Source organism: Mixophyes fleayi, chromosome 10, assembly GCF_038048845.1.
Source record: "Mixophyes fleayi isolate aMixFle1 chromosome 10, aMixFle1.hap1, whole genome shotgun sequence".
Classification (NCBI taxonomy): domain Eukaryota; kingdom Metazoa; phylum Chordata; class Amphibia; order Anura; family Limnodynastidae; genus Mixophyes; species Mixophyes fleayi.
The window spans coordinates 29,429,996-29,453,311 of NC_134411.1; the positions used below are offsets into that span (position 1 = coordinate 29,429,996).

The 23,316-nt window shown below is 46.8% G+C and overlaps 1 protein-coding gene across 1 annotated transcript in view; it reads right to left on the reverse strand.

The window, feature by feature from the left end:
• Positions 1–20,418, reverse strand: part of TFIP11 (tuftelin interacting protein 11) — a 36,398-nt gene extending 15,980 nt beyond the window's left edge. Inside the window, exon 1 of the mRNA XM_075188308.1 lies at positions 20,242–20,418. Coding sequence (XP_075044409.1) covers positions 20,242–20,271 — 30 coding nt within the window. The 5' untranslated portion in view covers positions 20,272–20,418. The remainder of the gene's footprint in view (positions 1–20,241) is intronic.
• Between the last annotated feature and the right edge of the window lie 2,898 nt (positions 20,419–23,316).

The window sequence follows — 23,316 nt, forward strand, 5'->3', positions numbered from 1 at the left end:
TATTAATAATCTCACCTGCTGGTTCCAAGTCGGGTCACGTCACAAAATACATCTTATTTATCATGACACCTTTTCTGTACTGTGTATTACCTCTTATTACAAAATACTAAATATCAGGCTGGCATGAGATATGTATGCTGCAATTATGTAATAAATATTAAATCTGTATTCTGCCCTTCCAAATTGTCTCTATTTGTTTCATCTAAAACTCTTCACTGGCTCCTATAATTGTCCCAAAACTGTTGTTATTATTATTATTATTATTATTATTATTATTATTATTATTATTATTATTATTATTAATAATAATATTAACTTTTCTTTATATAGTAATAATAATAGCTATACCATTAAAAACACTCTCACAGTCCACCTTCCAATAATATTGTAAAAGTTTTCCTTAATAAAACCAAATATGACAATAATAATGACAATATTATCAAAAGAGATGTATAAGGTTATGATTAATGGACCTAATTCATGAACCAACAGAATATACACAGGGGCAAATGCAGGATTTTTAAGGGGGGTTTCCATATAGTTGAATGAAAAAAATAAAAATATAATATATATATATATATATATATATATATATATATATATAAAATCACACAGCTTTGCATCTCAAAATACTATACGAGATTGCTTCTTGTGGGCAGTATCTGAGACCTATTTAGTATTTACCGATCTGTATATATATATAAATTTTGCCATATAAGCCCTCACCGTTCTTCAGGCTAGCCAGCGATGTAATGCCTGCAGATATGCGAAGGAGGAGCTGCAGCCGCGCATGCACTGCAGATCCATTTCTGCGATGCTGAACAATACAGCACCGCCGCGGACGCTTCTTTGACAGCTCCAAAGAAGCGACCGTGACGGTCCTGTGTAGGGGCAATGTTTAGCATGTTTAAATACATGCTGTTTTTTACCCATTCGTTCACGGATGGGAGGGGAGGGGAGGCGTTTCTGGAGAACCAGAAATTCCCCCTGCATGTGCCCCCTGATACAATGAATCTCAGAACCAAAGTATGTTGTTCAGTAGCTGATCTAGATGTATGGGGTGGAAAGTCAAATGTAAACCAGGTCTTATACAGGACAGTGTCATATACACAAAAGGTAATCAAACAGGGTCAGGTCACAGGATCGGAAATGTAATACAGGCACAACAGCGACCCTAGGTGTTGAGGAAATTGTGGAATAACACAATATCCACAACACAACTTTTGGTTATGCCCCAAAACCCAAACAATCCCGAGTCCTCCAATTATTATTTAAAATAGTGAAGCCAAAGTGCCACTTGACCCGACCACGATAATATTGCACATATAACCTACAAACTTGGAAAGGCATTTAAAATACCTAGCGGGCCATAATTATATACACACGTTGGTATATGGTCCCGGAAAGAATAAGCCGCATCAATTCCCTGTCCTCTAACAGATGCTGGAGATAATGTGGTGACATTGGCACATTTTTCCACCTCTGGTGGCAGTACCACGTCATTCAGCAGTTGTGAACTATTACTATAGATCTGATTAAATTGATTACTGAGATTCGGATACCGAGGGCAGGGCCTGATTAAGGGTTCAGGCCGCCCTAGGCTAATACGCTAGTAACGCCCTCTTTCTTGCCAGGCTAATATGTGATTGATAAAAACTCATCTTTAATTTAAATTCCGGCTTCCTGCAAACCCTCCATCAATGTTTATGTTCCAGTGCTTCGAAAACTCGCCTCTACTTGGCTTTTTAAAAGGGTCATGGCAATCTTTGTCACTCATTTACATTAAAATCAGAACTGTATAGCAGAATGCAGACATGAACGAGCGCTACTGAGGGTGAAGATGTGAAGAGGGATGGGGCTGTCACACCTGTGCACGGTGTCATCCTTGTCTCTCCTACTCGCTTATCTTCAAGCGCCCGACTTATTGTCTTCAGCCTTTACCATGGGAATACGTCAAGATTAAAACCTTACCACATTTTTTTCTCATGTGTTTTTTTCACTTTGGAGAACAACTATCCTTTCATATTTTAGAATGAGTTTCAGTTTGCAAATATTTGGCGGACGCCAAAATTGCCTGGCGCCCAAGGCTGCAGCCTATTCAGCCTAATGATAATCAGGCCCTGACCCTGGGACCCTTTGATACTTCTACTTACCCAATCCCACCCAATCCCTGAGCATATCCACAGACAGATTGATTCTACATATATGCCAAGCCTCCAAACTCTTAATAGCGAGAACTTGGAAATAATCTCTTCCTCCCACCAGACCGACACTGCTGAATATCCTCTATGGAATATATTACTGGTCTACTCAACAACTCTTTGCCCAAATTCCATAAGGCATGGAAAACCTGGTTCAGTTTCACTAACTCACGTACCCCAGGCTTGGAGAAAAACAAGGTGGATGGACCACCCAGTATTTTTCCACCCTTTTTTTCCCCCTTTTTTTGTTTCCCAATTCTCACCCCCCATATACCCTCCCTGGAATATAGTAAAAAAAAAAGCTGCATCATAGTTTTATTTTTTCTTCTGTTTTTCATAGCAATATATTATACTGTTTAATAGTGTTACTGCTTTATCATATCCTATATAGTTTTATGGTCTCACCTGTTCACCTGGATGCATCGGTTATGTAATCACATAACTATAATGAGAGATACAGATAATAACAGTGACATGAATACCTGTTGCAGCTTCTGGAGATCCTACCCTGTCTGCTTTCTCTGATTTCTCCTTGGAACCTTTACTTGGTCCTAAAGACGTTGGAGGGTACTCCTTTAGAGCCCCTATGTTCTGTTCCTATTTGTTTCCTTATTGGAAAATGGATTTCTTTTAGCCATTGTTGCAACCAGATGGGCAAGTAGCCCATTCTCATTGGTCCCTGTACCTTGTCTTTCATAGACCAGTGGTAACCTTTCAACTTGAGGTTGTTTCTGGCTTCTACATCAACCAGAAGTTCTGTCCCATCCTCGCCTCTGAATATTCTGTATCATAAAAAGGTGGAATGTCACTCTGTATAGGGGTGTGCTGATGTAAGAGCTTCATGTCCAGGACTTAGTAGTTTCATTGTGTGCAACAAGGACAGTTGGGCTCTTCTGGTATGGCATGGAGCAATGACAATTAGCAATTGAGCAATGGAGCTCTCCTGAATGTCACTGGAGGCTTTGAAGAACACTGCTACCCCTCCTCTTTCTATTTTACCTATGACGCTGCCCAACTGCACTAGAGACTGCCAAGAACTGTGCTACCCCTTCTGTGTCCCTCTGTGAAATGGCGCTGGATTGCCGTGGAGGGCGGTACTTATAGAATCCAAAACTCGTAAGATCTAACGGCCTAGCGATGATGTTTTGCCTCGTTTTCAATTCCGAGGGCCAGCGAATGTATGTATGGTACTCGGATCTGCTAAGTTCGGGTGTGTTCAGTTTTCGGTGAACCGAGCCTGAGCATCTCAAGTAGATATCTGTGCTTAAAACGTGATCATCGAAAGAAATAAAACGAAGGTTCTCATTACGGATGGAAGAGTAAAAGTCTTAGGAGTTCAGAGATCTGGAGTTAATCTGCAGTGGGGTGTGAATTGTGTCCATGTAGTGGGTCATAATAGTGAGTACCACCATAACAGAGGGTGCATTGCTGTACTATAACAGAGGTTCAGGTAATGGCTGAAACCTGAGTTAGTTTGTTAGTCAGTAAATAAACCAGGATTAGATAAAGACTTGTAAAATGTTGCCTGAAGCATTTTAGTTATTTTCATTACGGTTGTTCTGTTTGGCATTATATACAGTAACCACCATCTATCATTGGTCCAATCAAAAAGATTTGCACATTTTACTGACCATGATTCACGATGTTGCCCCGCAATGGATCTGTCATTGCAGCGATGACAGATGACTTAACAGAGCAAATTATAATTAAAGGTTCTGACCGGAAGATTTACTGCGCATGCACAAAGGTCATTTACGTTAATTAACGCAGCGGAGACCAGGAAGGCTTCCGGAGATCCCTCTCCTACGAAGCTCTCCAACTAGGATTGAAAGTCTAAAGCCATCTTCTGATGCCGTTAGCCATCGGGATCAGATTGATAAATTGTGCGGAGCTTTGCCTAATGCAGGAGATATCTCTGATAAATTGTCACTATCCTTAAAAATGCCTAAATCATACGGAAGAACCCATTTCCGCATGGCTTAAGGCAGTGGATCTCTATCATCCTTATATAACAACCCACTAGATTGTAAGCTCTCTCATGAGCAGGATCCTTTTCTTAAATCACAAAGCATGTTAATTTCTGATTCTCCAGCAGTTGGCACTGTTGCTACTTATAAAGAGTTTCCAAAATCACTCAGGGTTCTGTTACTGTTTCAGTAAAAGGAAACTTATACTATGCAAAATGTACCTTACCACAAGGGGGCAGTAAAAGGTAACTTGTCTGCTAACGGTGAACTGCACCCAAAATGCAAAATTGCAACAAGTCTTCAGGTCATATTTATTTATATAATCTGAAGATTTACATCACAATCTGGAGTCATTTAATAAGTACAGAGTAAGTTTATTCATACACATGTAGCATGGCGGACAGTGATTGTTATAGCTATAATATACAGCCAGCTATATATATGGCCTTCCTTATTGTCTGAGCTTTTCAGACATATTTATATCACACGGGAGAGGTTTTTATTACTCTTTGCCCTTTGATATGATGCAAAACTGCTCCTTGCCTTTTGATATAAATGCATGGCTGAAAAGCATAGGGAAAAATGCACTGTCTATTTAGTACACATTGCAGGAGGGTATTAGATGTCATTGAACTGAAGTCATCTTAAAATGGAGAATCCCTTTACACAAAAGGAAGATATTAATTTGTCATTAAAAAAAAAGTATCATTGTAGAAAGTGATACTAAAAGTATCAGACGATTACACTTTATAGTGTATAAGGAGCTGTTCATCATGTTATAAGTAATATAATCACGTTCCCCCCCTGTTCGGTCAATAGGTCCTAATGTCTCCCAGTCTAAACACTGGATGATTCTGATGGCTAGCTGTCATTTTGACCCCACCCCGCGACACAATAACGCAAGTGGGCAGGATGCGGGAGAATGGTTTGTTCACCTGGGAGTCCGGGAGACCTACCCGGAATTTGAGAGTGGCGTGGAAATGTTGTAATGATGAAAATTCCATCAACAAGCTCCGCCCACAGGGTGTACACTGAGGTGGGCGGGCCTTGTTGACGGAACTTTCACAATTAATCGTCATCATACAACTTGCTCCACCCTCTTGATGACACAAATGGCGTCATCGTGTCACAACCACCTCTTCTTTTCAGAGTTTGAGGGTCTATTTATGAATCATGGGCGATACAGAAGATTTTCTATCGCTGCTTGTGGAAGCAACAGGAAATTTTCTTTCTCCCAGTTTAACAATTCAATTTCGCTGTGGCACGGACAGGACTCTTACCACTTTGTCAGCCAGTGCAGGATTCCTCTGTACACGCGTGTCCTGGCATTGCACACATGCACAGTGGAACGGGAAGCCCGGACGTGCTATCACTTTTCGACTTAAAAAATAAATAAAAAAATAATAATTATAGGAAATATAAATAAATATAGTTTGACAGGTCCCCCCAGGCTTTGCTTGGCCCCCAGCAAAGGCAATCGTCGGCCATATTTGGCGATATCTTCACCGGCCAGGGAGCTCCCGTTTTCACCGGATTTACGCCATTTCTCACTCTCATAAACCGACCCTTTGTCTCCACATCTCCTAGAAACAAAGTTTAATAAGCAGACGATACAACGGAAGCAACGATCAGTGCCGTGCGCGGCTGCATGGCTGCTTTATGTTAGTAAATAAACCCACGGTTTAGCTTAGAAAATAAATGAAGTGTGCTGTGTGTAACGTGCTTAGTGTACAGGAAGAGGACACACATCTGAGATGTGACTGTACAACATTTATAGCCTAACGGGTAACAGTCTGAATAAGGCCCTTATCTCTTTTACGGAGCGACAGCGAGGGTGACTCAGGAATGGAGGCATGGTACACGGACCGCTGTGAGGTCCGGCCTGGCCACCCGCCCTGGATCCAAAGAGGAATTGCAAAACAAAGGGCTGCTGTCAGTGTGGGATTAGCAGAAAGCAGAATATTTATGAAGATCCACAAAGGGCTGTTTAGGGAGCCAAGAGATGAGGCTACAGACAATGTCACAGCTGGATCCCATGAGGAGATACTCTGCCAATGAGATGTTTATAGTGCCGGCAGCTCTCCTGCTCTCTGCACATACAGTGACAGGGTGGCCGGCAGCTCTCCTGCTCTCTGCACATACAGTGACAGGGTGGCCGCCAGCTCTCCTGTTCTCTGCACATACAGTGACAGGGTGGCCGCCAGCTCTCCTGCTCTCTGCACATACAGTGACAGGGTGGAGTGCAGCTCTCCTGCTCTCTACACAGACAGTGACAGGGTGGCCGCCAGCTCTCCTGTTCTCTGCACATACAGTGACAGGGTGGCCGCCAGCTCTCCTGCTCTCTGCACATACAGTGACAGGGTGGAGTGCAGCTCTCCTGCTCTCTACACAGACAGTGACAGGGTGGCCAGCAGCTCTCCTGCTCTCTACACATACAGTGACAGGGTGGCCGGCAGCTCTCCTGCTCTCTGCACATACAGTGACAGGGTGGCCGGCAGCTCTCCTGCTCTCTGCACATACAGTGACAGGGTGGCCGGCAGCTCTCTGCTCTCTACACATACAGTGACAGGGTGGCCGGCAGCTCTCCTGCTCTCTACACATACAGTGACAGGGTGGCCGCCAGCTCTCCTGCTCTCTGCACATACAGTGACAGGGTGGAGTGCAGCTCTCCTGCTCTCTACGCATACAGTGACAGGGTGGCCGGCAGCTCTCCTGCTCTCTACACATACAGTGACAGGGTGGAGTGCAGCTCTCCTGCTCTCTACACATACAGTGACAGGGTGGCCGGCAGCTCTCCTGCTCTCTACACATACAGTGACAGGGTGGAGTGCAGCTCTCCTGCTCTCTGCACATACAGTGACAGGGTGGCCGGCAGCTCTCCTGCTCTCTACGCATACAGTGACAGGGTGGCCGCCAGCTCTCCTGCTCTCTACACATACAGTGACAGGGTGGCCGGCAGCTCTCCTGCTCTCTGCACATACAGTGACAGGGTGGCCGGCAGCTCTCCTGCTCTCTGCACATACAGTGACAGGGTGGCCGGCAGCTCTCTGCTCTCTACACATACAGTGACAGGGTGGCCGGCAGCTCTCCTGCTCTCTACACATACAGTGACAGGGTGGCCGCCAGCTCTCCTGCTCTCTGCACATACAGTGACAGGGTGGAGTGCAGCTCTCCTGCTCTCTACGCATACAGTGACAGGGTGGCCGGCAGCTCTCCTGCTCTCTACACATACAGTGACAGGGTGGAGTGCAGCTCTCCTGCTCTCTACACATACAGTGACAGGGTGGCCGGCAGCTCTCCTGCTCTCTACACATACAGTGACAGGGTGGAGTGCAGCTCTCCTGCTCTCTGCACATACAGTGACAGGGTGGCCGGCAGCTCTCCTGCTCTCTACGCATACAGTGACAGGGTGGCCGCCAGCTCTCCTGCTCTCTACACATACAGTGACAGGGTGGCCGGCAGCTCCTGCTCTCTGCACATACAGTGACAGGGTGGCCGGCAGCTCTCCTGCTCTCTACACATACAGTGACAGGGTGGAGTGCAGCTCTCCTGCTCTCTGCACATACAGTGACAGGGTGGCCGGCAGCTCTCCTGCTCTCTACGCATACAGTGACAGGGTGGCCGCCAGCTCTCCTGCTCTCTGCACATACAGTGACAGGGTGGCCGGCAGCTCTCCTGCTCTCTACACATACAGTGACAGGGTGTCCGGCAGCTCTCCTGCACAAGTAATAAGGGACTACAACTCCAGTCATCTCTTACAAATTAGGCCCGCCATACAGGGGAAGAACACTACATCATGGGGACCTCCTGCAGCCACAATTGTCTCTTCTGAGCAAGCATGCGGTCTGCGCATGACCAGTGAAGCCCTGTTTGAGCTTTACAGAGCTTGTGCTGCCTGTGGAGGAACTATTGCTGTTCCATGAAGTGCCAAAGGCAGGGCCAAAATAACAGTTTTCATGGCAAAACACGCCATTGAGGCCGCTATGACTTGGCCAAAAAATGTGAGAGAATAGCCTGAAGGAGTCCTGGAGATCTACATGGAATTAGTGAGTCTCCCGGACAATCCGGGAGAGTTTGCAAGTATGCATTATGGTATGGTCAGAGTTTTACTTAGGGGTATTAAAGATGAAATTAGGCCTGGTAACCATGGTAAGTGGGGATATAATTTCCCACTTCCCAGTACTTCCCAGAGACAAACGTATCAACTGTATGCATGGGGGCTTAGTGGTTAGCACTTCTGCCTCACAGCACTGGGGTCATGAGTTTGATTCCCAACCATGGCCCTATCTGTGTGGAGTTTGTATGTTCTCCCCGTGTTTGCGTGGGCTTCCTCCGGGTGCTCCGATTTTCTCCCACACTCCTTAATTTTAAATTGTAAGCGCCAATGGGGCAGGGACTGATGTGAATGAGTTCTCTGTACAGCACTGCAGAACTAGTGGCGCTATATAAATAAATAGATGATGATGATGAACTGTCGGGACAGCGGGTCAGCGGGTCAGCCCCTTAATTCATAAGGAATGCATAAAAACATTTGCAGAATTCGCACACATCTCACGTAAGACACTGTAAAAACCTTAATTCATGCACTTATCATCTCCTGCATTGACTATTGCAAATCCCTCCTTACTGGTCTTCCCCAAAACAGGCTCAAACCCCTACAATCTATTTTGCACGCTGCGGCAAGACTGATTTTCCTTGCAAATCATTATTCCTCTGCTGAATCACTCTGTATGTCTCTACACTGGTTGCCTGTTTTCTACTGAATCCAATATAAAATACTTTTACTAACCTACAAGGCCATCAACAAAGCTGCACCAACATACATCTCCTCTCTTGTCTCAAAATATCTCCCAACTTGGCAACTCCATTCTGCACAAGATCTGCGTCTCTCATCCACCCTCATTACATCCTCCCATTCCTGGTTACAGGACTTTTTTCGGGCTGCACCCACTCTATGGATTTCTCTCCCTCGCACAACAAGACTCTTCTCTGGTCTACAAACTTTCAAGCCTTCTCTGAAAACCCACCTCTTCAGACAAGCTTATAATATTCCTCAACCACCCCCTTAACCTCACTACATTACCCTATTACCACCCGTTACACAATTTCCGTTAATTTCACACAAGACAACTTCCCCTGGGTAGAGAAGGGAGAGTAAATTCAAGGAGGGGTGAGGGGGTCGTTGAAGGAAGGGGGAACTAGTTACAGGTTAGGATGAGGGGGGGGGGGGAGGATGAATCCCACCTGTCCTGATCTCTGGGGACTGTCGTGAGCAATGGATAGTCAAGAGGTAGGGCCGCACGCACCTATGCGCGCAATTTCTAGGAAGCAAGGTTAATTGGAAGGCCGGCCCTCTAATTGCCTCCACATTCTTTGAGTCATGCCCATGCCAACCCATGTGATGACCCCCTGTCCATTCATCTACGGTTCCTAGAATCAATTCATGGCATCTTACTGTAACTTCCTAGCCGGGCCCTCTACTGAATTTGTGCAATGAGCCACTGGCTACTGCCTGCTCTCCTGGCTACAGCTTCCAAACAGCCCTTAATAAATACAAACCTTCTAAAAAGGAAAAGTGGAGCACTAGAATCTGATTGGTTGCTATGGGCAACAACTCTGCATTTCCTTTTCAGAAGGTTTGATACATCCACCTCATATGTATCCAACACTTTGCACTACGGAGGTTGCACACAAAACCTTCTCTGAGGACACTACAGCCCCTAAGAAATAAACCGAGTGACTGAGGAAACACCAAATGATCTAAATGTGACAGATCGGGAGGAGAATTACCCACTGAACGGTCTGTGTAAATAAGGTGTGGCTAGTAGACTGAGCAGGGACAGGGCTGGGCTACCAACTGTCAGTAAATTTACTGACAATAAGCTAAAAATCTGTGAATCTTTTTTGTTTTGTTTAAGTTGTCTATAATCTGTTGTCTATTGCGTGCTCAATGTGAAACAAAAGGGTTAATGTCACCATTCTGCAGCCTGATGGGGAACAGTGAACATCTGTTAGGGTGGGATTTTGGAACAAGGTCTTTCTTCAGGCGGAACCCCCACAAAGCGTCAGAGGCTGGGGTATACCAGGACATCCTGCACTCCCACACAACACCACAAGCGGAATTCAGAAATAACCATTAGAGTGACACAACGTTACACAGCAAGATGGCAATGTGACCTGTCATAAAACAGTAAGGATGATTTCATAACATGGTACGTACAGCAGAAATAGGCTGTAGCGTGGGGCAACCAATCAGATGTTTGCTTGCATTAGTTTACCCTGCTCTAGATTGTTAAAAGCTGAAACCCGATTGGCAGTATGTCTGTGGTTATTGCACTGTAGATTATTGCTGCCCCAATTTTTATTGGTAGCGAGAGCTGTTAATTAAAATGCACAAGATAATCCATTAAAAAAATCACTTATGCGTTACAGTCAGCAAAAATTAATTTCTAAAGATTAATATTATACTTGTTGACTCTCCTGAAATGTTCGAGAGACTCCTGAAATAGTGTGTGATCACCTAGAGCCCCGAGAGTGTCCTGTAATCACCCTGAAGTCGGGCTGGATCCACAATGGAGGAAACACTAGGGAGAAGAATTTGTAATGACTAAACTACATCTATGTGCTGGAGAGCTGTGACCATTTTCTTGTTGCTCACCTTCTTTTGTTGAGAATGGCATCCATTTTCTTGTAGCACACCTCCTCTTGCTGGAGAGCAGCAGCCATTTTATTTTAGCACATCTCCTCTTGCTGGAGAGCAGTGGCCATTTTCTTGTAGCACACCTCTTGCCAGAGAGCAGTGGACATTTTTTTGTAGCAGAGCTCCTATTGGCCCTTGGGTCCTCTCCACTCCGAAGTAGAAGTGCTGAAGCACTTACACAGGATGCGGCAGCTCTCAGATACTAATAGCTGGGAAAGTAACACATGTGTTGATGAGTAATGAGTTAAGGTCTTATGCCCATGCAAAGATTGATAGGAGTCAGGGCCTTATATAAAGGCTGCATACAGGTTCAATCTCTTAGTCCTTATTGACTTGACCCTTAGCAAAGTGCAGATTGCAGTAAGTGGAAAAGAATGTACAGTTGTCAGTGTTGATGGTGCACTGCCACCTGTTGTCTGTATTTGGTATTGCAACAGATCCTGATGTTCGTTTTAACCTCATTTTTGGCATGATTTAATCAGGAGATCGAGGGGAATTCGGGAATGTGTTTATTCATAACTCCCAACATCCATCTAGGCAAAGTAATGCCCACTTCTGTCTGAATGAATCAAAACCTAGTTCACACAAACCCCACCCCAATCATGCCCACTCTTGACCAGCCACACCCACTTTATTACAAAGTCCCTCCCAGTTCCCCCATGATCTCGCCCCTTTCAAAGTCCCCTAGTTGGGGCTGTTATTCTATAATCAGGACAGGAGGGAGGTATGTTTATTAAATGTGGCACTTTGTGTTTTGAAGCTGTTTTTTTTTACATTGGGCAGAGTTGGGCTGGTGCCCAGTGCCCCCCCCCCCATAACCCCCCTCCCCCAGCCCTGGAGCTTGCACATGCACAGTGAAGCCCCACTTTTTTTTGGTGGAATGTTCCCTTCTGCACATCTGGGAATGCCTGTAAAAATGCCCTCTCCACCTCTTCCATTAACACATTTTAGCAATCTTGCTCCACAAAACAAAACTTGTGTAGTGCTCCCGGAAAGTAGCTGTACAGATGCGGCTACTCTGTACTGTGAGAAAAACAATGTCATCCCTCCCATTGGCTGCTGCAACCTCCTGCTCCTCCGCAAACGCGGCCATCTTGCCCCATCAACCTATGTGCTTTGGCGGGAGTCTTTGCGTAGCGACAGCAAAGAGGATTTGTGCTGCACTTCGGCCATCTGGCACGTGAGGACCATAATAAGCACTATTTTAAAATAGAGTTTATTTTCCTATTAACATAATGGTTTTAATAAAACCCAGTGCACTCTCACTGTGCCAGCAGGGTGACATGACTCTCGCATGTCTGTGATGTCGCAGCGATGGAAGATTTCTGCTGGATGACGCCTGTTGAGGTTTTGCAGCCCCACTGGGATCTGTTAGGATTTTATAGTGACTTTTACATGCTCCCTTATTGTAGGATTGTGGAGGTTTAGTAATGACTGACGAGGGGCTGTCAGTGTCAGGCGCCGTCCGCACGGCCGCCTGACTGTATGATCGCGCGTCTGGTTGCTAGGCAACCAGACGCGTCATTTCCGGATCCTCGGCCGCCTGACCTCTGCAGACAGCGCGACCCGTTGCTAGGCAACGGGACGCTATAGTGATTCCCGGCGCTGAGGATGACAGCGCTGCAGCGCTGATTCTATTGGAGCACTCCAGTATTTAAACCTTCTCTGGCCCTCCTACCAGTGCCAGAGTATCAGGTCTTCCTGCCTCCAGCGTTTCTGTGTACCAGTTGCTATATTGTTCCTGACCTTCCTCGTGCTGCCTGTGACCCTTTTGACCCGGACCGTTTGACCACCCCTATCTGGATTCTGCCTTGTACTGCGCTCCCTGTAGATTACCGACCCGGCTTGCCTGACCATTCTTCTGGATTTCCCTTTGTACCTCCTCTACTTGAACGTTGCCGAACCGGCCTGTCTGACACTCCCTTGTATCTCGCTGTGGACTCTAGGAAGGACCGCGACCTGCGTGTCCCTGCAGCGGAGTCCATACTTCCTTGCGGGGGTTCCTGGTGAATACCAGGGGCACGTTAGACTCCGCGCCTTCCTCTGAGTTGCGCCAACAACAGCAGGTACCTTCTACCAGTCAAACACCCACTACAGTCGTGACAGTATACTCTGGCCATGACAACGGAGGGGTCTGGTGAACCGTCTGCTCGTGACCTACTCCTGCATTTGGCCCAACGTGTGGAGCAACAAGAAGCAGCCCAAGCGCATCTTCTACAATGTGTCCAAGGGATTGCTACCCGCTTCGATACATTTCAGAATGCTGCACCCGCTACACCAGCCATAACCTCTGCGGCATCCACAGCATCCAGTGTGGTTACGGTCTCTACAGCGGCCTCCGGTGTACGCATCCCGACACCCGAAAAGTTTGACGGTGATCCCAAGAAGTGCAGGGGCTTTCTGAACCAATGTGCCATCCAATTTGAGTGCAACCCAGGGGCCTTTTCTTCAGAACGCACCAAAGTAGCTTTTCTCATCTCCCTCCTCAGTGGTCAAGCCCTTGCCTGGGCCTCACCTTTATGGGAACAAGGGGGTCCACTTCTTCATAACTCCAACTCTTTCATTGAAGCTTTCAGGAAAGTCTTCGATGATCCCGGAAGAGTTGCTTCTGCAGCTACCAGCTTGTTAAACCTCCGCCAAGGTGACCTGTCCGTAGGGCAATACGCAGTTCAATTCCGAACCCTGGCTTCCGAGTTAAAATGGAATAATGAAGCACTGGTGGCAACCTTTTGGCAAGGTCTGGTGGATCGGATTAAGGATGAGTTAATTTCCAGAGAACTCCCGGCTGAGTTAGATTCTCTCATCTCCATGTGCATAAAGGTGGATTTGCGTTACCAAGAGCGCACGCAGGAACGCTCTCCTGGCAAACGGTTCATACCACGGCTAGCACCCCAGTTCCAAAATCCCATCCTGCCAGTGGACGAACCAATGCAAGTAGGACGCTCTAAATTATCCCTTGAAGAGAGGGAGAGACGCTTCAAACAACGCCTGTGTCTGTATTGTGGAGATCCGGGACACCTGCTAAGAGTTTGTCCCAAGAAACCGGGAAACTCTTCCTCCTAAATGGTGGCGGGGAGGCCGTTTTAGGAGAATCCACAGTTGCTCCCTATTCTAAAGAAAATTCTCCAGAATTTCAGATGGCTGTCATCCTGAGCACCCCCAAGGGTACCTTTTCCACCACGGCCTTTGTGGACTCCGGCTCCTCCGGGAACTTCATTTCGGCGGATCTAGCTTCGCAGCTCCAGATACCTCTGAACCCGTTGCCCCAACCGTTATCTCTGACGGCAGTCGACGGAAGTCGTGTCACTCACGGCTCCATCTCATCCGTGACTTCTCCTGTTCGGTTGAGGGTAGGAGTACTTCACAGCGAAATTATCCAACTTTTGGTGTTGCCGAGGTCCATTAATCCCCTCATCTTGGGGTTACCATGGCTGAGAAGACATTCTCCTCAGATGGATTGGGACCACGCTCAAGTTATGTCGTGGGGTGAAGGATGTCGCTTTGAATGTTTGTCTAGAGTCTTGCCTCCTAAATGTCAAGTAATGGCTCATTCCGAGCTAACCCACCTTCCTGAGGCTTATATGGAATTCCAGGATGTATTCAGTAAAGTGGAAGCGGAGATCTTGCCTCCCCATCGTCCCTGGGATTGCGCTATTGTTTTATCTCCTGACCAACCCATCCCCAAAGGGCGGACCTACCCTTTATCTCGTCCAGAGACGTCAGCCATGTCTCAATATATTTCAGAAAACCTGAAACGGGGATTTATCCGCAAATCTACTTCCCCAGCGGGTGCAGGGTTTTTTTTTGTTAAGAAGAAGGATGGGTCTCTTCGGCCTTGTATTGATTATCGTCCTCTCAACCGCATCACTGTCAAAAATCGATATCCACTACCTCTCATCTCCGACCTCTTTGACAAACTCAGTGGATCTCAAATCTTTTCCAAACTAGATCTCCGTGGGGCCTATAATTTGATTCGCATCAAAGAAGGAGACGAATGGAAAACGGCCTTTAACACCAGAGATGGACATTTCGAGTACCTGGTGATGCCCTTCGGCCTCTGCAACGCCCCAGCCATCTTCCAAACCTTCGTTAATGATATCTTTCATGACCTGTTATACACTTCTGTGGTAGTATATCTAGACGATATATTAATATTTTCTAAAGATCTGAAGACTCATCGGGAACAAGTAAAGGAGGTCTTACGCAGACTTCGGGAACATCACCTCTATTGCAAGCTGGAGAAATGTGTGTTTGAGATTAGTCAGGTATCTTTTCTTGGTTTCATCGTGTCGGGTCAAGGTCTTTGTATGGATCCCTCCAAGGTGTCAGCTATTCTGGACTGGCCTCAGCCACAAGGCCTTAAAGCTATTCAAAGGTTCATCGGCTTTGCAAACTATTATCGCCAATTTATTCAGGGATTCTCCACCATTATAGCCCCCATTACAGCGTTAACCAGGAAGACTGCCAACCCTAGGGTCTGGTCTTCGGAGGCCATGTCTGCCTTCATAACGTTAAAGAAAGCATTCTCTTCAGCCCCAGTTCTGTCCCAGCCAGATCAAGAACGACCTTTTTTCCTAGAGGTAGATGCATCCTCAGTAGGCATTGGGGCGGTGCTTTTTCAAGAGTCTCCGGCTGGCTCACACAACCCGTGTGGGTTTTTCTCCAGACGATTTCTTCCAAGCGAATGTAATTATGGAATAGGGGACAAGGAATTACTGGCCATCAAGGCGGCTCTGGAGGAGTGGCGACATCTGTTGGAGGGGGCTATATTTCCTGTTACTGTGTTTACCGACCATCGGAATCTAGTGTTCATTCAAGAGGCTCGTTGCCTTAATCCTCGGCAAGCCCGCTGGGCATCCTTCTTTGCTCGATTTGACATGAAGCTCACATTCTGCCCGGGAGCCAAGAATGGACGTGCTGATGCATTATCTCGCTCATTTGACGATTCCGATCGTTTAAGACCATTGGTTCCGCAGCATATTATTGATCCTTCTAATATCGTAGCCCTTACTAGGACCAAAACGTCCTCTCCTCCTCCAGGCCGGTCATTTGTGGAACCCCATCTCCGATTCAAGACCTTGCAGTGGGCTCATTCATCCCGCATTGCCGGCCATGCTGGAATAAAGAAGACTACATCGCTGCTTTGCCGACGCTTCTGGTGGCCTAATGTACGTGCCGATGTTGAGAGATTTATTGCTTCCTGCACTACCTGTGCTCAACACAAAACTTGTAGAAGAGTCCCGGCAGGCCTTCTTCGTCCACTTCCTATCCCCGATGCTCCTTGGGAAAGTGTGGCCATGGATTTTATCACAGACCTACCCCTCAGTGCAGGGTTTACCACTATCTGGGTGGTTATTGATCGATTTTCGAAGATGGCACATTTTATTCCTCTAACTGGACTGCCCACGGCCAGTCGTCTGGCAGATATCTTTATCAAGGAGATATTCAGACTACATGGGTGCCCGAAGGAGATCATTTCGGACCGCGGAGTCCAATTTACATCCCAGTTTTGGAGAACCTTTTGTAAGAGAGTAAACATAGAATTGAAATTCTCTTCGGGATACCATCCGCAAACCAACGGACAGACGGAGCGAATCAATCAGGATCTCGAGACATTCCTCCGCTGTTTTACCTCCGACAACCAGAATAAATGGTCTCAATTCCTTCCTTGGGCGGAGTTCTCCCATAATCAACACATTCATGAGTCTACCGGATTCTCTCCGTTCTTTATTGTATACGGAAGTCACCCTGTGTTTCCGGATCCTTTTCCAGTGTCCTCTTCACCGGTCCCAGCTGTAGATACTCTTTATCGGGAATTTTCTCTCATTTGGGCTAAGACTAAGACGGCTTTACTCAAGGCTACTCAGCATCACAAGATCTTTGCAGATCGTCATCGGAGGGCCACTCCTCTCTTAAAGGTGGGAGACCAGGTATGGCTATCCACCCGGGACCTAAGACTAAAGGTCCCTTCTATGAAGATGGCTCCTCGATTTATTGGCCCGTACACCATCATGCAAGTCATTAATCCTGTATGCTTCAAATTGAAACTTCCTCCTTCTCTGAGATGTCATAATACTTTTCATGTCTCATTACTACGACCACTGGTACTCAATAAATTCTATCGACCTCCCGGTCGTCCCCCACCAATACAAACCTCTTCTGGAACTGAATTCGAAGTCAGTCGGATCTTGGCTTCTCGCATTCTTCGTGGCAAACAGCAATTTCTGGTCCATTGGAAAGGATTTGGCTCAGAGGAGAGATCATGGGTGGACAAACAGGACCTTCACGCTCCTAGAATTCTCAAGAAGTTCCTTCAAACAGGAGGAGGAAGAGGAGGGTATACTGTCAGGCGCCGTCCGCACGGCCGCCTGACTGTATGATCGCGCGTCTGGTTGCTAGGCAACCAGACGCGTCATTTCCGGATCCTCGGCCGCCTGACCTCTGCAGACAGCGCGACCCGTTGCTAGGCAACGGGACGCTATAGTGATTCCCGGCGCTGAGGATGACAGCGCTGCAGCGCTGATTCTATTGGAGCACTCCAGTATTTAAACCTTCTCTGGCCCTCCTACCAGTGCCAGAGTATCAGGTCTTCCTGCCTCCAGCGTTTCTGTGTACCAGTTGCTATATTGTTCCTGACCTTCCTCGTGCTGCCTGTGACCCTTTTGACCCGGACCGTTTGACCACCCCTATCTGGATTCTGCCTTGTACTGCGCTCCCTGTAGATTACCGACCCGGCTTGCCTGACCATTCTTCTGGATTTCCCTTTGTACCTCCTCTACTTGAACGTTGCCGAACCGGCCTGTCTGACACTCCCTTGTATCTCGCTGTGGACTCTAGGAAGGACCGCGACCTGCGTGTCCCTGCAGCGGAGTCCATACTTCCTTGCGGGGGTTCCTGGTGAATACCAGGGGCACGTTAGACTCCGCGCCTTCCTCTGAGTTGCGCCAACAACAGCAGGTACCTTCTACCAGTCAAACACCCACTACAGTCGTGACAGTCAGCAACCGGCCTCGGGGCTCGCCCAGCGCTTACAGCCGGTGGAACAAGACTGTGCACATCTGTGCATGTTCTTCACTTCCCATCTTCTTTTTTTTTATTTTTTTTTAGAACACTGCCCAGATAGGGCCTGATGCAGGGTGGGTCACACGCCAGTTTGTGTAGCGTATCTTGTGTGAAATCGCTCAGCACATACCTACAAAGAGGGAACTAACATATGCTCATAATTGCCTACTTTCCCAGGATTCTCCAGGAGGCTCCCAAATTTCGGGGAGCCCTGCCGGACTACCGGAAGAGTAGGCATCTCCTCCCAGATGTGATGAAGGCTGGGCTTAATGATGCAAATTTTGCACATTCATATACTGAGTCCAGTCCCACCCCATAAGCACCTGGCTCTCGTTTGCTGCCTGTTCTCTGAGTCTCCAGCACATCGATCCGCAGATCATCACAGCCTTTGTAACTACTCCACTACCCTGTGGTAACGCTCTGCAGAATATTGCTACCTGTTCTTTGAGTCTCCAGCACATCAATCCGCAGATCATCACAGCCTCTGTGTCGACTCCACTATCTTCGAGGTAAACGCTCTGCCGGTTATTGCTACCAGCCTCCTGTGTTAGGGCAGTGTGTCCGGGCACCCCCTCATTCTGGCCGACTGTCACCATTCTCCTCCAATCAGCACTCATGTCACTCTCCTCACATGATCACTCCGGCGCTATGATAACATTTCCTGTCTATCTGGCCCCTGCATTTGCAAATCACCAGGATCCTCCCCAAATGTACTCCAGAATTATTGATAACATCTTTCTTTTTTTGTGAAGGGGACAGGGTCTAATTTAGATTTAGCAGCCAATACAGCTAAAGGGTACAAATTTGCTACCCAGGCAAACAATGTTGCAACAGCCTGCTTTTTCATACAGCATAAAAAATACCAGGCAGCTTTATTTTAACACCGCAATTTAGAGTTAAGCTTGGATGCAGCCCTCTCACAGCTCTTAATCTGTCTGTACTATTTAAACAGGGCTTTGCCAAGCAGCAAAATGTCACCTTCTCGCTGCATTTATCTTTAAATAAGACCCTAAGAATTTGATTTCATTGCATTTGGCTTTACGTGTCTTGAATTGTCTGATTATACTAAACCTAACTTTGCATTGATTTTCTTGATATCACGATGCATTACTGCATGCACAGAACTCCTATCCCCGCAGCACAATTAAGAGAATTCCCAAAACAGAATTTCAACTCGTCATCTGTGATAATTCTACTTTCAGAATGCCTCGGCTAGGTTCATCTTTCTCTCCCAGGGCACCTGCTTCACTGCTCCTGTCTTTAAATCTGTTCACTGGCTCCCTCTCCGTTTCTGCATTCAGTTTAAGCTACTCACACTTACTTGCAAAACCTTCATCGACACTTCTCCCCCATACATCTCTGACCTCGTCTCAAGGTACACCTCCACCCGGCCACTCCGCTCCGCCTCTGACCTTCGCCTCAATTCACCTCTCATTACCTCCTCCCATGCTCGCCTCCAAGTGTTATACTGTGCTGCCCCCATCCTTGGAACGCCTTACCCCATCTCACCCACCTCTACCCCAATCTCCAATCCTTCAAACGCTCCCTCAAAACTCACCTCTTCATGCTCGAATATCCTACCACCTCCTTTTCCTTCGGCCACCGGCTCCACCTTATCCCAGTTGCTCCTACTGTCTCTCACCACCCCTCCCTTTAGAATGTAAGCTCTCATGGGGAGGGTCCTCTCTACCACTTGTCTCACGTCTGTCTACTGTCCGTCTCCCTCGTACGTCTTATCATGTCTTCTGTGTGAGTCCTCACAATTTGCTGTACGGGCAACTCTGTATGCACTAGTATCCATTCTACCCATCCCGCAAAAAACGTATTCCTATCCAGCAGGTTTTAACATGTAGGGCAGCATGGTGGCTCAGTGCTTGATATCTTATTTGTACACTGAAAGTTGATATTTGTGTGCTACATGAAAAAACAGTCAGTATTTAACTTATGTGCAAAACAGAATAGTAATTTGCACCCCTTGCATTGTAACATGGTTTTGTCCAGGAGACTGAAATAAGAAGTTTCTTAAGCTCTGATCCTTAATGAATCAGGCCCATAGTGCTTAGTGAGCAGTGTAAGGGAATAGAGTCCAGCAAAGATAGAATAGGTTAGAGAGAGATAGGCCAACAAGGGCAATGACAATGACATCAGTCCAGCCCTCCTGACCCCCAGCTTCAGAAGTCACACTTAGAAACACCGTCTTGAGGAGTCGCTGGTAAATTTAAAACCATTGTTAGAGTCATGATTATCACCCACACCCTGCTGGATCAGGTAAGTGTTGACCTTGCAGGAGGGCACATTGCACATAACATACAGGAGACAGAAATCCCACCGCTGGCACCATGACCACAGAGTAACACACGCCTCCAGTGTTCTTTCTTCTCTTCCTGCTGGAGCACTCCTCCGCTGCTCTTCTCTTCCTTTCTTCCAAGGCGCTTCTCCCCCTCAACTCGTCCGGACCGGTGGTGCTTATGGCCGCTTACAGAGGGTCCAACCTAGTGCTGCTGGTCCCGGCTCTCACACCTGATAGGCTGTAAATCGAGATAAGTGACATTTTTAAAACTGCTCTGTGTAATACTCAACCTCATTCTGCAATTGGGAACAACAATTTAGCATGTTTTGAAGGTGAAAATTGGCCTTAAGCGTTGCCAGTCCTACCCCAAACCCAAAACAGCATGAATAGACCGCCATCGACACACCTCTATTCAGAGTCTTAAAACTCTGCAAAATGCAAATCTACAAACACGGAGCAGATTGTCGAGGTGAGCCTGGAACTCAGAGATTGTGTTGCCGGAACTTCACCCCTCTGTGTGCGATCCTCTTCCACAACGAAACTCCAATATCCAATTAGGAACTGTAGCAGGTATGGATCTCCGGTGAGTAATAAATGCTAAAAATAAAACAAAATGGCTTAAAATAGGTTTTCATACAATAAAGATTTGGTTAAATAATTAGTATCACTTTAATTTTTAGTTATAATGAAAAGGAATGTCACTTAATTAGTTGCAACAGTTTTGTGGTTATATAATCAGAAACACAATAATGTCTGTTTTCTGCAGACACAAAGCCACAAGAACTAAACAGATATTAGAAGTTTCGTTCGGTGGAGCGGCCGCTCGTTGCGTCTGGAATAATATCCGAGTCATTTAATAATTACTGTTTTCTGATATTATTGCTTCATTTACACCGCGTTCAATTTCAGCTTATCCTGTTCTGCCAACTCAACGCCAACATCTAAAGTGAGCTACAAAATGCCAACCGATTATAATCTCCTGCGTCCCACTTCTAAAATATACTTTGTTTATTTTGGTTGATAAAATATATACACTTTTAAAAATGATTCAAAGGACCACTTAACCCCCAAAAATTGAATTGTTCAGATATGAAGCATAAAAGTAAAATACGCTGTTCAGAGTCACCCTGACATTCTATTACAGCTCTGTTATAAAGTATCCCGCCCCCCTCCATTATAGACAGCTGAAGCCCTGCCCATATGTTAAGGACACTATCCTGATGGAATCTGGTAAGAAAAGCTGAGTCCTAATCATATTGTGTTTATGGGCATATGTCCTTGTACAGCGCTACGGACACTTTGTGGCGCACTATAAATTAAAATTAATAATAATAATAATGGACATGTCAAAGGGCTCTAAACTCCTGTGACATCACTGGCCCCGCCCCTGTGTATGAATCAACGAATGTCAGCAAAGCAAGTAGGCCAATCTGTCAGTCACTCTCTGTGTGTGCAGAGAAGCCCCTCCCTCCTAACATAGCATACGTCCGCAGAGGAGCAAAAGAGAGCCTGGTGCACACATGCAGTTTAGTATAAACATTTGAGTCCAGTTATATCATGTACAGTATATTATGAGCTCAGTAATAAACAGCCTTTTAAGCAGTATATTTTTCAAAACACACTAATTAGCACAAGTAAAAACATTTCTCTGGTTATCACTAGCAATATTAGCTATCTAAGGGATGCCCAGTTGGCCGTATGTTGTGCGCAATTTGCGCCAGAAAGAAGTCACCTGTAAAAATAGTTGCATACATCACAAGATGCCCAGGTCTGCACCCGTAGGTGTCACACATTGCACCAGCTAAACCTGCATTATGGTCACTGTTCTCATCTGTTTCCCTCTTTCTGCATTCACTTGCTGGGCTGAACTGAGCAGGCACACACCTGGTCTGCTCAATACTTCCTGCATCCTCTTGATTGGCTAATTGCCTGTCAGCTCTGTCTATTTAAGGCACCTGCTTCTCTACCAAGTTGCCAGATCTTCAGGTCTACTCTCCTGTTCAGATGTCCTGTTCCCGGGCTCTCGTTTGCTGCCTGTTCTCTGAGCAGGGCCGGATTTACCGCTAGGCAACCTAGGCACCTGCCTAGGGCCTAGCGGCTCTTGGGGGGCACAGCTGGGGGGGGGACAGGAGCAATTAAAAAATAAATAAAAAAAATTCGGCCCCTCCCCTGACTCGCGAGTCGGGGGAGGGGGGGGGGTTGGGTGCCGCGAATCGGGGGAGGGGGGGCAGCCTCTTCTCCTCTCAGTGATAGAGAGAGGAGGAGAGGCTGCCGGGACCCGACGAGCGATCACGTGACTCTTTTTTCTTTTTTTTTTTAAAATCTGGACTGACCGAGGAGGAGCAGAAGAAAGGCAATAGAAAGGTAAGTAAAACAACGGAGGGACAGAGGTGGTGATGGTGAAGAGGCACAGAGGTGGTGATGGTGATTGGCACATAAGTGGTGATGGTGATGGGCACAGAGGTGGTGATGGGCACAGAGGTGGTGATGGTGAAGGGCACAGAGATGGTGATTGGCACCGAAGTGGTGATGGTGATTGGCACAGAGGTGGTGATGGTGAAGGGGCACAGAATTGGTGATAGTGATTGGCACAGAGGTGGTGATGGTGAAGAGGCACAGAGGTGGTGATGGTGATTGGCACAGAAGTGGTGATGGTGAAGGGCACAGAGGTGGTGATGGTGAAGGGCACAGAGGTGGTGATGGTGATTGGCACAGAGGTGGTGATGGTGATTGGCACAGAGGTGGTGATGGGCACAGAGGTGGTGATGGTGATTGGCACAGAGGTGGTGATGGTGATTGGCACAGAGGTGGTGATGGTGATTGGCACAGAGGTGGTGATGGTAAAGAGGCACAGAGGTGGTGATGGTAAAGAGGCACAGAGGTGGTGATGGTGATTGGCACAGAGGTGGGGATGGTGATTGGCACAGAGGTGGTGGTGGTGATTGGCACAGAGGTGGTGATGGTGATGGGCAGAGAGGTGATGGTGAAAGGGCACATGTGATATTGTGAAGGGGCAAAAGTGACAATGAAGGGGCACAGTGTGATGATAGAGGGACAAAAGTGACAAGAGCACATACTTGGATTTATGCGTATTAG